This window comes from Emys orbicularis, chromosome 11 (genome assembly GCF_028017835.1).
Source record: "Emys orbicularis isolate rEmyOrb1 chromosome 11, rEmyOrb1.hap1, whole genome shotgun sequence".
In the NCBI taxonomy this organism is placed as follows: domain Eukaryota; kingdom Metazoa; phylum Chordata; order Testudines; family Emydidae; genus Emys; species Emys orbicularis.
In genome coordinates, this window is record NC_088693.1 from 74,409,154 (window position 1) to 74,425,192 (window position 16,039).

The window sequence follows — 16,039 nt, forward strand, 5'->3', positions numbered from 1 at the left end:
CATAGAATATCAGGGTTGGAAGGGACCTCAGGAGGTCATCTAGTCCAACCCCCTGCTCAAAGCAGGACCAATTCCCAACTAAATCATCCCAGCCAGGGCTTTGTCAAGCCGGGCCTTAAAAACCTCCAAGGAAGGAGACTCCACCACCTCCCTAGGTAACGCATTCAAGTGCTTCACCACCCTCCTAGTGAAATAGTGTTTCCTAATATCCAACCTAGACCTCCCCCACTGCAACTTGAGACCATTGCTCCTTGTTCCGTCATCTGCCACCATTGAGAACAGCCGAGTTCCATCCTCTTTGGAACCCCCCTTCAGGTAGTTGAAGGCTGCTATCAAACCCCCCCTCATTCTTCTCTTCTGGAGACTAAACAATCCCAGTTCCCTCAGCCTCTCCTCATAAGTCATGCGCTCCAGACCCCTAATCATTTTTGTTGCCCTCCGCTGGACTCTTTCCAATTTTTCCACATCCTTCTTGTGGTGTGGGGCCCAAAACTGGACACAGTACTCCAGATGAGGCCTCACCAATGTCGAATAAAGGGGAACGATCACGTCCCTCGATCTGCTGGCAATGCCCCTACTTATACAGCCCAAAATGCCGTAAAGTCTTTGTAATTAACCCAATAAATATTTGAAACTGAGGGGTATATTACTATGTATATACTAAATGCAAGTTTGGACACATGCATTAGGATTAATTGCACTTCCCTCCTAAGAGGAAAACCATTTCGTGCTTACAACTGAATTTTTACTTTTTGCCCTTTAATAAGTGCTAGTCAAGTAGTAGTGTTTTACAGGAAATCACCAGGTGTCACTACTCATAACTGTTCTAGTTATGGGTGCGAAGCAGTTTCCATTGCAACCTTGTTCTCACATCTCCATAACCGACACTAGTTTGGCTGATGTTTTCTATACCTGGTCTTTGACCAAAATGTGAAATTTGTTTGCTTGACAAAACTCCGTAGGGTTTAAATGATGTATTTTGTGGGGAAATATGCTTTTCTGCATTGTAAAAATATTCTAATCATGCTGAGTACCATAAAACACTTGAAATTTAAGTCTTGTATGAATATAGTCCCCAATGGAGAACCTGTTGCTTCACTTTTTATATTTAAAATGTTTTAAAACTTTAATGTAACCGATAAGTCAAAATTTATATCAAGAGCACTTGCAGTTGAAAATTTCCTTATGTCTGGAAGGGTACACTTAACTAATTGCATTTTCATGCACAGAGCCTTCCATTTAAGTGGAAGACCCGTCCACACAACGAAGCCATTTAATTCAAATTAAAGAGCCCTTTAATTCGATTTCTGTACTCCTCCTCGACGAGAGGAGTAGCGTCAAAATCGGTATTGTCAATCCGAATTAAGGTTAGTGTGGCCGCAATTCGATGTTATTGGCCTCCAGGAGCTATCCCACAGTGCACCATTGTGACCGCTCTGGACAGCAATCTGAACTCGGATGCGCTGGCCAGGTGGACAGGAAAAGCCCCGGGAACATTTGAATTTCATTTCCTGTTTGCACAGCGTGGAGAGCACAGGTGACCACAGAGAGCTCATCAGCACAGGTAACCATGCAGGCTGATAATCGAAAAAGAGCACCAGCATGGACCGTACAGGAGGTACTGGATTTGATCGCTATATGGGGAGAGGATTCAGTGCTAGCAGAACTTCGTTCGAAAAGACGAAATGCCAAAACTTTTGAAAAAATTTCCAAGGGCATGATGGAGAGAGGCCACAATAGGGACTCAGATCAGTGCCGCGTGAAAGTCAAGGAGCTCAGACAAGCCTATCAAAAAGCAGAGGCGGCAAACGGTCGCTCCGGGTCAGAGCCGTGGACATGCCGCTTCTACGCCGAGCTAAATGCATTTCTAGGGGGGGCCGCCACCACTACCCCACCTCTGACTGTGGATTCCGAGATGGGGATAATCTCATCAGGTACACCTGATGATTCCGCGGAAGGGGAAGAGGAGGAGGAGGAGGAGGAGCTGGCAGAGAGCACCCAGCTCTCCGTTCTCCCCAACAGCCAGGATCTGTTTCTCACCCTGACTGAAGTACCCTCCCAAGCCTCCCAAGCCAGTACCCAAGACCATGACCCCATGGAAGGGACCTCAGGTGAGTTTACCTTTTAAAATATAAAACATGGTTTAAAAGCAAGCATTTTTAATGATTAATTTGCCCTGAGCACTTGGGATGCATTCGCAGCCAGTACAGCTACTGGAAAAGTCTGTTAACATGTCTGGGGATGGAGCGGAAATCCTCCAGGGACATCTCCATGAAGCTCTCCTGGAGGTACTCCAAAAGCCTTGCCACAAGGTTTCTGGGCAGTGCAGCCTTATTCCGTCCTCCATGGTAGGACACTTGACCACGCCATGCTAGTAGCAAGTAATCTGGTATCATTGCATGACAAAGCCTGGCAGCGTATGGTCCCGGTGTTTGCTGGCATTCAAGCAACATCCGTTCTTTATCTTGCTGTGTAATCCTCAGGAGAGTGATATCGCTTAGGGTAACCTGGTTGAAATACGGGAATTTAATTAAGGGGACAGAGGTGGCCGTTCCTACTGGGCTGTTTGCCTGTGGCTGAAAAGAAATCCTTCCCTGCATTTAGCCAAGTGCAAAGGGGCGGGGGGGAGGATTGGCCCAGAGCTTTTCGCGTTTTGCTAGCAGGGATCTTCCCTGATACCAGCCACGCGGTGGGGGGAGGGATAAAGCACTCATCCCAGAGAATTCATGGCGGGTTGGGGGGGGTGTTAGTTTGGTTCCTGCAGGGATCTTCCCTGATACCAGCCACGCGGTGAGGGGAGGGATAAAGCACTCATCCCAGACAATTGGATGGTGGGGGGGTGTTAACCTTCAGCAGCAGAAAACAAGCTAACAGGAAAACTGCAGCACAACGGGCTTTGCTTGGTATGTGGGAAAGCAGGGCGCAGAAGCCTAAAGACAGTGGCTTACCATGGCAGCATGCAAGCTGAATTCTGTTGCCCGGACCTGCGTCTGTGATCTCTAGCAGCAAAGCCACAGGCACTCAATATTAAGAGGCAAAATGCGACCTTGCACAGAAATCACATGTGCTATGTAATGTGAATAGTATTTGTCACCGTGAAAGAGTATAAGCATTGTTCTGAAAAATGTATCTTTAAAAAAAATTCTCTCCTTTTTTCACTCCCTCCAGCAGCTGCAAATGTTTCAAGCCTCCCTCCTCCTTCGCGAAGGCTATCCCAGATAAGGCGTCGGAAAAAGAAGACGCGAGACGAGATGTTTGCAGAAATCATGCAATCCACCAGGAGTGAAAGAGCTCATCTGAATGAGTGGAAGGACACGGTTTGCAAGTATAGGAAAGAAGCCAGTGAACGTGAGGACAGGAGGGACCAACGTGAGGATATGAGGGACCAACGTGAGGACAGAAGGGACCAACGTGAGGAGAGGAGAGATGCTCGAGATGAGAGGTGGCGTCAGGAAGATCAGAGGAGGCAGGATGCAACGCTGGGGCTGCTGCGTGAGCAAACAGACATGCGTCTGGTGGAGCTTCAGGAACGGCTGCTGGAGAACAGAGTGCCGCTACATCCCCTGTATAACCCCCCTACCTCCTCACCATGTTCCATAGCCTCCTCACCCAGACGTGTAAGAACGCGGGGGGGAGGCTCCGTACACCCTCCCATTCCACCCCAGTGGACAGACCAAGCAAAAGGCTGCCATTTTTTTAACCTTTTTTTAGTGGGCTTTTCCTTCCCGCTGATCCTCCTCCCAAACCCCACTCAGGTTCTCTCCCTCTTTTTATAATCAATTAATAAAGAATAAATGATTTTTAAACAATAGTGACTTTATTTCCTTTGAAAGCAAGCTGGGGGAAGGGGGAGGGTGGGTTCCTTACAGAGAATGAGTCAATAAAGGGGGCGGGTTTTCATGAAGGATAAACAAACAGAAATTTCACACTGTAGCCTGGCCAGTCATGAAACTGGTTTTCAAAGCTTCCCTAATGCGCAGCGCTTCCTGGTGTGCTCTTCTAATTGCCCTGGTGTCTGGCTGCGCGTAATCAGCAGCCAGGCGATTTGCCTCAGCCTCCCACCCTGCCATAAAGGTCTCCCCCTTGCTCTCACAGAGATTGTGAAGCACACAGCAAGCAGTAATAACAATGGGGATATTGGTTTGGCTGAGGTCTGAGCGAGTCAGTAAGGATCGCCAGCGACCTTTTAAACGGCCAAATGCACATTCTACCACCATTCTGCACTTGCTCAGCCTGTAGTTGAACAACTCCTGACTCCTGTCCAGGCTGCCTGTGTATGGCTTCATGAGCCATGGCATTAAGGGGTAGGCTGGGTCCCCAAGAATAACAATTGGCATTTCAACATCCCCAACGGTTATTTTCTGGTCCGGAAAGTAAGTCCCTTGCTGCAGCCGTTTAAACAGATTGGTGTTCCTGAAGACGCGAGCGTCATGAACCCTTCCCGGCCAGCCCACATGGATGTTGGTGAAACGTCCCTTGTGATCCACAAGTGCTTGCAGCAGCATTGAAAAGTACCCCTTGCGGTTTATGTAGTGGGTACCCTGGTGCTCCGGTGCCAAGATAGGAATATGGGTTCCATCTATCGCCCCACCACAGTTAGGGAATCCCATTGCAGCAAAGCCATCCACTATGACCTGCACATTTCCCAAAGTCACTACCTTTCGTAGCAGCACCTCCGTGATTGCTTTGGCTACTTGCATCACAGCAGCCCCCACAGTAGATTTGCCCACTCCAAATTGATTACCGACTGACCGGTAGCTGTCTGGCGTTGCAAGCTTCCACAGGGCTATCGCCACTCGCTTCTCAACTGTGAGGGCTGCTCTCATCTTGGTATTCTGGCGCTTCAGGGCAGGGGAAAGCAAGTCACAAAGTTCCATGAAAGTGCCCTTACGCATGCGAAAGTTTCTCAGCCACTGGGAATCGTCCCACACCTGCAACACTATGCGGTCCCACCAGTCTGTGCTTGTTTCCCGGGCCCAGAATCGGCGTTCCAAGCCTATAACCTGGCCCATTAACATCATAATCTCCAAAGCACCGGGGCCCGCGGTCTGAGAGAATTCACGGTCCATGTCCATGTCCTCATCACGCTTGTCGCTGCGCTGCAGTCGCCGCCTCCTCCTCCTCGCCTCTTTTTTCTGGTCCTGGGTAAGCATAAACTCCACGAGAACGCGCGAGGTGTTTACAATGTTAATGACTGCGTTCTGGAGCTGAGCGGGATCCATGCTTGCTGCAGTATGGAGTCTGCAGAGTTCACTCAGGAAAAAAGGCGCGAAATGGTTGTCTGCCGTTGCTTTCAGGGAGGGAGGGGGAGGCTGTACCCAGAACCACCTGCGACAATGTTTTTTGCCCCATCATGCACTGGGGTCTCAACCCAGAATTCCAAGGGGGGGTGGAGACTGCGGGAACTATGGGATAGCTATGGGAAAGCTACCCACAATGCAACGCTCTGGAAATCGATGCTAGTATGGTAGCTTGGACGCACACCACCGAATTAATGTGCCTAGTGTGGCCGAATACATTCAAATTTATAAAATCGGTTTCCTAAATTCGAATTATATAAATTCGGATTAATCCCATAGTGTAGACATACCCAGAGAATTGAAAAGGTCAACTGGCAAATCCAACACAGCTGTATGCTGCCCAGGACAATTGTTACAATTCTCCTCTCCCACCACCACATATAAGCCCCTTAAAGATATCCTATGAAGTTAAATGCAAAATTAATCTCCCATTCCTGAAGTTGCATTAAGTACTTAAACACCATGAAATTCCAGAAGCATTAACTCAGCCATGCGGCATACATAAAGAGCTTCTTATTGCTCTTTCCCTTGTTAAAATGTAAACCTCTTTTCTTCACATACACCATAAATGCACATAGGATGTTCAGCATGGCAAAGTTAATGTTGCTGTAGCAATCATAACTTTTTGGAATTTCCCCGACTTCTAAGTGCTCCATTTCACAACCCTGAGATCATCGCATTAATGGTGGTGGCAAAATGACTAACAAGAATAGCAACGAGAACATGTAACAATGTAATTCTAGTCAAAGGAATTCTGCTTTGTTAACTGTCTCCTCATTTTGAAACAAGTGCTTAATAGGAAAGAAACACAATTATGATATTTACCTTTGGTCATGGCTATCTAAAACTAATATTGAGCTTCCATCTGCCAGGCCAACAATTCTGACTGTCTTCTTCATATCCTCTTCAGGAACGACTTGCCAATTGTCCACCTCTTTGTCAGATCCCGAACGGTTCATTAAGATGATCCCTCCTGGCGATGCTAAGGCTTTCCACAGGGTGCTCAGTTCTGCACTGCATGGAACGACATGCTGGGATTCGATGAAATGCTGACCTTTTCCTCCTTCATTATAGCCCGCCAACCGAAGAACATTTAGAAGCACGGGTTCATGGTCAAGACCTGGTAACACCTCCATACCACCAACCTGTAGGAAGCGTGTAATATCTGCAGATGAAGGGTAATCAACAATAGCAAGAGGCCTACGAAGTGCTGATGGTTCTAGTTGCTCAGTCATTCAGGACAAGGAAGTCTTGCTTTTCCCCCCCACCTCATTAGAATTAAGCCTCCCCTGACTGAATTCCACCTGAACAGCTTGCTAAAGAATATCAGAGGTGTCAAGAAGGGGATATAATGGGAACCCAGGGATTGCTGTAACTCTGCATCCATTCTGAAAATACTGGTGGTAAAGGAAAAAAATTGGGACAATAATGGAGCCATTTAATCTTTTAGCACAGAAATCCAGAGAACATCTGCAGCAATATTACCTGGATCTGACCACAAACATACTGAATCTAAGCTTCAGTCAGATGAATAATCATTGTCAATCCTCACTGATTGACCCCTTCAAGATATTTATGAACTACACACTTTTATTCAATACAAAAATATATACGAATAAGACCAAGGCAGCCCAAAAAATTAAAGTAATTTGAAAGTAAAGTTGGGCTATTCTGAAGTATAGCAAGAGAACAAAAATAAATGTACATGTCGAGAACAAAAGCTGAGACTGTTAACATTAAATTAGTTTTAATTAGTTATTGGATAAATCCTTACTATACAGAGACCTTTATGTTCAAAAGAAGAGAACGATCCAAGGAGAGTGTGCTGTGTTCAATGAATTATTCTTTTATATATGGTGTCAATCACTGATGCAGATTTAGCTGTCTGCTGGATGTTGTGCAGCTGAGCAAATTTTTGTTATTGCATCATAAACTGACCTAACAGACAGCAAATTTAAGAATCTGCTTTAGTTTAATTGGTATGGAATTTAAAAAAAAAAAATCTATATAGTAATCATCTGGGAATCTGATTGACTATCACACACTGTATGTGATACAGTCTGTTTACACATCTATATCCTACCAGGAAAATAATGTACCTTGAGATATATGAAGGGTATAGTCACAAGCAGCATAGAGAGAGCCATCTCTGAAGGAGGCTGGAGCAGCATCACTGATGCCAAATATCACCAGCATTCCTCAGGGAAGTATTATAAGGGATTTAAAATGACCAGAAACCTTTTTGAAGATTAAAAATCAGATCCTCAGGAATTGTAGAATATGATTTATTTTCCTGTTGTCTTACCTCCTTGCCATTCCACACAAAGACATCTGCCCCATCGGCAAGTCCAATGCCACCCAATGTCATCTCATCTCCTGAAAAGACCAAATCATCAAGATTTTCACAACAGGTAACCCATGTCAGCTGGCAAACTGGACACAGAATAGATTTCATTAATATTTGGATGTTCTATCTAGATGTAAAGTTGCTATGAAGAACAGATACAGAAGCCCAGGGCCCAGTTGTGTAAAGTTGATCCATGCCCATATGCCTCTGAGGAGTCCCACTAAGTCAACAGGACTACTGGTAGACATAAGGGTCCACCTAGGCAAATCCTTTTGCAGGACTATGACATTAAACTCTATTTGACGAATCTGTATGGTCAAAAACTTCCCACATGAGATTTTAAAGTACATTTTTATATTTAATTAACAATGCTAAATGCTGAAGTAGTCATGTACTGTATCCTTACAGCCAGTATTTGACATCCATGTGCTTAATTTTTGCATGCAACTAGTTTGATCTTCTTAGCATAATACAGATTAAATGGCAATTACTTTAAATCTACAAGGATTACATTAAAATTTGCAATTTACAACAGTTTTTTGTTTAGCTTCTGTTTTCTGACATTTATGCTATAAAAATTACTTGACTATTTTTGGAAAAAACTAATTTTCTGAGGCAGACAGACCAAGGCCTATCATAAGAACATAAGATCAGCCATACTGGGTCAGACCAAACATCCATTTAGCCCAGTATCCTGTCTTCCGACACTGGCAAATGCCAGGTGCCCCAGAAGGAATGAACAGAACAGGTCATCATCAAGCGATCCATCCCGTCACCCATTCCCAGCTTCTGGCAAATAGAGGCTGGTGACACCATCCCTGCCCATCCTGGCTAATAGCCACTGATGGACCTATGCTCCAGGAATTTATTTCGTTTTCTTGAATCCTATTATAGTCTTGGCCTTCACAACATCTTCTGGCAAAGAGTTCCACAGGTTGACTGTGCATTGTGTGAAGAAATACTTCCTTTTGTTTGTTTTTAACCTGCTGCCTATAAATTTCATTTCGTGACCCCTAGTTCTTGTGTTATGAGGAGTAAATAACACTTCCTTATTTACGAATAAATAACACTTCCTTATTTACTTTCTCCACACCAGTCATGATTTTATAGGCCTCTATCATATCTCATATCATATCCTCTTAGTCATCTCTTTTCCAAGCTGAAAAGTCCCAGTCTTATTAATCTCTCCTCATATGGAAGCTGTTCCATACCCCAAATCATTTTTGTTGCCCTTCTCTGTATCTTTTCCAATTCCAATATATCTTTTTTGAGATGGGGTGACCACATATGCACGCAGTATTCAGGATGTGGGCATACCATGGATTTATATCCAATTAAAAACTGAAGCAATAGATATTGTATTTCACTCAACAACTCAGATTTTTAAAAAAATCTGTCCTAATATCTAGAATGATAAAGCCATATTAAGTTGTAAGTGTCAAGACTAATGAAAGCCAAATTGATTATATCTTAACGGAGCTGTGTATTGTGATATTTATATAAAAAAAAAAAAAAAAAAAAAAAAAAAAAAAAAAAACACTTTCCCCTTCAAGTTTTCACTTCCACTAAGACATTCAGTTTAAAATGTCCAGTCCACTTGTTTGCTACTATCCTGCCTCTCAGATCCTCTACTTTTTAACTATTAGATAAATGCTAATAAGACATCATAAACATTCAAACGGATATCACAGTAAAATCTTACATGTCTGCAAATCTGATTAATTCTCAGAGACCTACACTTTCATCCTGCTTCCCACCAAAGGTTTCACAGAAGAGCCACTGTAAGGATCATAAAACTTTATTATGTTTTAATATTCTATTATTTATTATGTGTATTATCATAGTTCCTAGGAGTCTGAGTCATGGACCAGGTCCCCCCGTCGTAGACACTGAACAAACACAGATAAAAAACAGCCTCTGTCCCACACAGCTTCCAGCTAAGTTAAGTTTGCCATACATAAGATCAAGACTGAAGAGACTGCAGTGGATTTGCAAATACACCTCTACCCCGATATAACGCTGGGGTAAAAATCTATCTGGGGATTGGTCCTGCTTTGAGCAGGGGGGTTGGACTAGATGACCTCCTGAGGTCCCTTCCAACCCTGATATTCTATGATTCTATGAACGCGACCCGATAGAACACGAATTTGGATATAACGCGGTAAAGCAGTGCTCCGGGGGGGCAGGGCTGCGCACTCCGGTGGATCAAAGCAAGTTCGATATAACGCAGTTTACCTATAATACAGTAAGATTTCTTGGCTCCCGAGGACAGCGTTATATCGAGGTAGAGGTGTAGGTCAAACTGAACACTGAAGTAAATAAAATGTAATAATATATTTCTCAAATAAGTTAATAAATGGAACACCTTCAAAATGGCCTAAACAAAAGTATAGAGCATGCAAACAAACAATGAAACCTTATTTTATGCAGGTCTTACCATCAAGTGTTTGGTAAAGATGAAGTCCTGCTGGTAGAGACTTTGCAGTACTGAGAATCTTGTCTCCTTCCCAAAATTCCAACAGCTAATGGGTATAAATAAAACAACCAATTGTGAAAAAAAGCAAAAGTTGTAACCCCTCAGCAAAGTTTCAAACTGGTTGTAAAGGGTGAAATCCTGGCCCCCAAAATGAAGTTGAACAGAGTTTTGCTAATGACTTCAATGAGGACAGGGTTTCATGAATTATATTTACATTCTCTCTGTAAAGCAGATAAGCAGTATGCTAGAGCACTTTTTAGTTTTTCACTCAAATATTTTTAGCCAACTGTCATAAATGATTACCTAGCCAATAAAGTGTAGATCAAGCATTTGTGCCAAAGTTTGAAAATATTTTGTCTTTGTTTGCACTCTACATGAGAAATAAAAAGTGACTTGAGTTCTAAAACAAAGCCATTTCTAATTCCTGTGCTATTTGTCAAACTGAACCCGACCACTCTCTGGGAATTGTGATGTTTCTTTGGTATACTGGGGGGAAAAAAGTTAGATTTTCCAGTTTGATAGTTTCAAAAAAATTCTAGGACTTCTTTTCAGTATATGCTAACTCTAATTGCTGGGTATTTTCTTGACTCTTTTTCCAGTCCAGGTCAGCAAGCTCCCTCCTAGTATGTAGCTGAAACAGCAATACCCAGATTGCAGACACAAAATGTACAAGTCTGTATGTCAACTTTCAGGTATATTTTCATTACGATGGTGAAGAGTTTGTTTCATCATTTCTGTGGCTTCAGACAGCAAAATGTCAAATACTACAGAAAATTTCTTCTTCTCATACAGAGCACAGTCGTGTCCACAATTTTAAAATTGTCTTTAACTCAGGTAAAGATAAAATGTTTGGGTTAACACTCTTAAAAAAGTAAATACCTGAAATATCGATTGTCGCAGATCTCCTAGGGTTTTTCTTTTATCAATAGTCAGATCCAGCACACTTTCCTTCCAAGAAAGCGATGGGTGTAGGGCCCCATTGTAAAGTTTATAGTGAGAGCCCAAATGGAGGTGCAAATCAATATTATTGTCTGCAGAGTCACAATCCATCCTGTTTAAAAAAAAAAAAAAAAAAAAAACCATCAAAAATACATATCAATACCAATAGGCTAAAATGAAAGGTGATTTACTGCTGACTGTTCTAGAGTTGCCTCTGTGCATTCACATTTACGGGATTGGCACACCGTGGTGCTGAGCTCACAGCTTAACTTTATATCAGCACCAGAGCCACATGTGGGAATGCACAGAGGCCCAATGACCCTAAGACCACCCCAATGTCAGACAGCACACTACTGTCATGATATATACCCAAAATGTAACATATATTTGGAAACCTAGTAACTCACTGATCATTTTCAGAGTGGTAGCCGTGATAGTCTGTATCAGCAAAAACAAAACATAACAAAACAAAAAAAAAACGAGGAGTACTTGTGGCACCTTAGAGACTAACAAATGTATTTGGGCATAAGCTTTCGTGGGCTAGAACCCACTTCATCAGATGCATGGAGTGGAAAATACAGTAGGAAGATATATATACACACATAGTACATGAAAAGATGGGGGTTGCCTTACCAATTCTAACGAGACAATTCAATTAAAGTGGGCTATTATCAACAAGAGGAAAAATCACTTTTGTAGTGGTAATCAGGGTGGCCCATTTCAAACAGTTGACAAGAAATTGTGAGTAACAGTAGGGGGAAATTAGCATGGGGAAATTAGTTTTTAGTTTTTGTAATGACCCATCCACTCCCAGTCTTTATTCAGGCCTAAGTTGATGGTGTCCAGTTTGCAAATTAATTCCAGTTCTGCAGTTTCTCGTTGGAATCTATTTTTGAAGTTTTTTTGTTGAAGAATTGCCACTTAAATCTGTTATTGAGTGTCCAGGGAGGCTGAAGTGTTCTCTGACTGGTTTCTGAATGTCATAATTCTTGACGTCTGATTTGTGTCCATTTATTCTTTTGCGTAGAGACCGGTCTGGCCAATGTACATGGCATCATTAACACTTTTGCATGATGTATACACAATAAACCCACAAAGTACCTCATAGATAAGTGCTGCAAATATGTTCTTTTAAAGTATTTGGCAAGCAGGGTCTAAGCCATGCCTGTTCCAGAGAAAGGAATGAGGATCTGATGTAAATTAAGCAAGGCATCACCCAAAAACAAAGAAAAGCACATTTACATGCAAGGTAAACAAAGCCCTCAGGAGAGCAAGTGGAGAAAGATGAGCACTTAATTTCAAAAGGGGATAGAGACTACATCCTGTGACACCCTATACCCCATATGACACCCTGTACCCCATGCTCATCCTGTTATAGGATTATGGTATACTGTGTGCAAAGTATGCCTTGTGAGCTAAGTTTCCTCTAGGCTGCACCGGGGCTCAGGGCTGCGGCAGGAAGAGGCGCCTTTCCCCGCCGGCTCCAGCACGGAACTGCCCTGGACTTGCCAAGGCTGGGGGAGAGGCGCCCCTCCCCCAGCCCCAGCACAGACCTGCCGCGGCAAGGGGAGAGGCACCTCTTCCCCCCAGCCCAGGTGGTGCTGCAGGGGAGGGAGGAGAAAGCTGGGGGGAATCCTCTCCCCCCACCATAGCCCCTGGGCAGCCTGCATCCCAAACCCCTCATCCCCGGCCCCACCCCAAGCCGGAGCCCTCAACCCCCTTAGCACCCCAACGCTCTGCCCTAGCCCTGAGCCCCTCATCCCTGGCCCCACCCCGGAGCCCTCACCGCCCCCCCACAATCCTCTGCCCCAACCCTGAGCCCCACTCCCACACTCTGAATCCCTCGGCTCCACCCCCACCACATGAATTTTGTTATGCGCACCAATAACACATCACCTCCATATTGGTGCGCATAACAAAATTCATTGAGCACATGCGTGGGAAAAATTAGAGGGAACACTGCTTGTGAGGTATCATTTGAAAACTCAATCTGCTGAATATTATTATCTTGTTGAAATGTGTGCAACACTGCACATGAAATTATGATTTTACTTTATGTTTGTTACTGAAATATGCTGTAATTCTGGGCAATACCCTCAGACCATCTTCACAAAGCCAAAGCATGCCAGCTGGGTGCTAAAAGGCCATTACCTGATTAATCGGAGATTCACCAGCAGGGGCGTTGTAAACAAGAAATTTACAATTCTCCTGATGGTTGACAGCTTATGTATACCATGGAACTGCCTGACCCCATGACCCAACAAAGACTTTTCCACTACAAAGGGTCAGAGTATAAAAAGCAGAGACAGTGACTGCCTCATCACCTCTCCTCCCCCATCTCTAATCACAGCAGCAAGATCACTTGAAAGACAATAGGAGCATCATTGAACTGGGGGGAGTAGTCCTACCTGGAAGGCTTTTTGGGTGAGAGAAACCTTTTTGCTTTCAAATCTTATTTAGCTTGGTAAAGTTTAGGAATTAGCTTGCATGTTTATCTTTTCATTTCTTTTGTAACCAACTATAACTTATATGCCTTATCACTTAAAACGTATCTTTCTCTAGTTAATAAACTTGTTTAATGTTTTATCTAAACCAGGGTGTTTGACTGAAGTGTTTGGGAAGCCTCTGCTTGAGATAACAAGGCTGGTTGGGCATTTTCGTTACCCTTTGCTGGAATGACAAACTAATTTATAAGCTTGTACGGTCCAGTGGGATACTGAACAGTACAAGACGTGCATTTCTGGGGGGCAAGGCTGGGTCTGAGGGATATGCAGATGTAGCCCTGTATCTATTCATGGATGGCTGGGCATAGCATTCACGTACTCAGCTGGGAGTGATTTTGCACGCTGGTGGCTGTGAGTGATCAGAGCCTGGAGAGGTCTGCTATTCACTAGCAAAGCATTGTAAAAGGCACCCTGGATTGGAGATTTAAGGGGACACAGAAGTTCAGGTTGCACCTGGAGGAAGTCACACACCCTCCAGAAGCATTCCTGCCTCTTGAAGCTGGTTCAACGAACTTTGCAAAGACAGCACATGTCTACACCCCAGCAAGAGGAAATAAGCTTTGCCTGGGCTTATTTTTCAAATAATACATTTCAGTGATTTCCTGGTCTATAGAAAGAAAGGGGAGACAACCACATAATTATCTGTCACTGCAGGGACTAATGGGGCCAGAGCTCTTGAAATCATAGAATGATGGATCCTTGAGCCAAGGGAGTTGAAGTCTCTGGGAACTGAATACAGGTGAAAAATCTGCTTAGCAAAGACTAATTTGCTGAAATTTAGTTTTAGTCTTAAGAGACCTGTTTTTACTTTTGTTTGCTTGTAATCCCTTCCATCTTTATTCCTTATGCTTGGTATCACTTAAACTTTTGACTTTATAGTAAAATTAAAACAAATGTAATAAACAAATTCAGTGTTTTGGTTAAAATAGAGTATTTGTTAACCCCAGTTAAGGTAACAAGCTGCTGGGTACTGCCTCTTTAGGACAGCAGCAGATTTATCTTCTATAAGTATACACCAAAAGGGCTGGACAGTACAGGGCAGATAGCTTTGTGGAAATTTGGGACAGAGGAGTGTTGAGGTCACCCTGCAAAAGTACATGGCCAGTAGAAGCTAGAGTATGACCTGGATGCTTGGCTGCTGGCATCAGAACAGTGAGCCACAGCACCATAGCATTTAAGGCACTCAAAGTTTACAGGGCAGGCGATGACAAAACTCCTTACTGATCTGGGTTGAATCTCAAAGTGTCAAAGGCCCTCAAACAAACAAATGTATGCATTGTGCAGTGCAGAATAAAGAAACCCTCCAAAAACATGCTAAAATATTTGTTAAATAGTGCTGATTTCTTCCGGGCCCTTCAAAGATCCATTTGTAATATATTTAATTTGTTTTATGGAAGATAACCCTAATCTTAGTTTTTCTACCCAACTTGCAAATCAATACTCTAACACAACTGCACAATGGAAACAGAAGCTGCTCAGAGCCCCAAGATCTACAGCTAAGACCAAAAAGGTACATCAGCCCTGATATCTGCTACTTGCATCCACTTTTAATCTGCAAGGCAAAACAAGGTTTTTATAAAAAATAAAATTCACCCTGTGCAAAGGGGCCACACAAAGCCTATACATCACTTAAGGCTTCATTTGGAGAACTTTGGGTTTAAAGACTGCAGAGAGTGAATTCCAATAGCACAGTTTAAGTGAAAGTTTCTGTTCTGCTACACACCTGCTATTTTATTGTAGGGTGGTTCCTTTCTCCCCCCATATCTCTATAAAGATACACCTCTACCCTGATAGAACGCTGTCCTTGGGAACCAAAAAATCTTACCGCGTTATAGGTGAAACCGTGTTATATCGAACTTGCTTTGATCCGCCAGAGCGCGCAGTCCCGCCCCCCTGGAGCGCTGCTTTACTGCGTTATATCTGAATTCGTGTTATATCGGGTCGCGTTATATCGGAGTAGAGGTGTAGCTCTAACAAAATTCCTTCCATTCTATCCCAGGAGCTACATTAATTTACTTAAGTCTAGCACAATTTTTCATTTATTTTTTTTAAAGTGAACTTGTTCTACAATTATATTAGTTTGACTGAGAAAGTAGGCCAGTAAAGGAATGTAACAGGGAGGTAGAGGAGAAGGCAGCAGACTAGAGTCAGGAATCCTGGATTCTAATTCCTGGATTCACCAATGACCTGCTATGTGACCTTGGGTTAGTCATTTCATCTACATGACTCAGTGTTTCTCATCTGCAAAATTAGGATAATGATACTTTCCTTCCTTTGTAAAGCACTTTGAGATCTACAAATGAAAAAGTATTATGATGATGATTATATTACATACCTTCTCTTCCGCAGTTCAATGTTCGCAGCATCCATTTCATTCAAGAGATGGCCAGGAACCCGATATCTTGGATTTGCTTGTGCTGTGACCAAAGCAAGCTGGTTAGTTTGGATTTAGTTGTGTAAAGCCATACTGACA

General features: G+C 43.3%; 1 protein-coding gene across 1 annotated transcript in view; it reads right to left on the minus strand.

Moving 5' to 3' along the window:
• The window catches only part of USP40 (ubiquitin specific peptidase 40), a 76,843-nt gene that overhangs the window by 35,995 nt on the left and 24,809 nt on the right, over positions 1 to 16,039 (minus strand). The window contains exons 12-16 of the mRNA XM_065412902.1: positions 15,902 to 15,983; positions 11,003 to 11,174; positions 10,085 to 10,169; positions 7,606 to 7,676; positions 6,126 to 6,445 (exon numbers count right to left, since the gene is read on the minus strand). Coding sequence (XP_065268974.1) covers positions 6,126 to 6,445; positions 7,606 to 7,676; positions 10,085 to 10,169; positions 11,003 to 11,174; positions 15,902 to 15,983 — 730 coding nt within the window. The remainder of the gene's footprint in view (positions 1 to 6,125; positions 6,446 to 7,605; positions 7,677 to 10,084; positions 10,170 to 11,002; positions 11,175 to 15,901; positions 15,984 to 16,039) is intronic.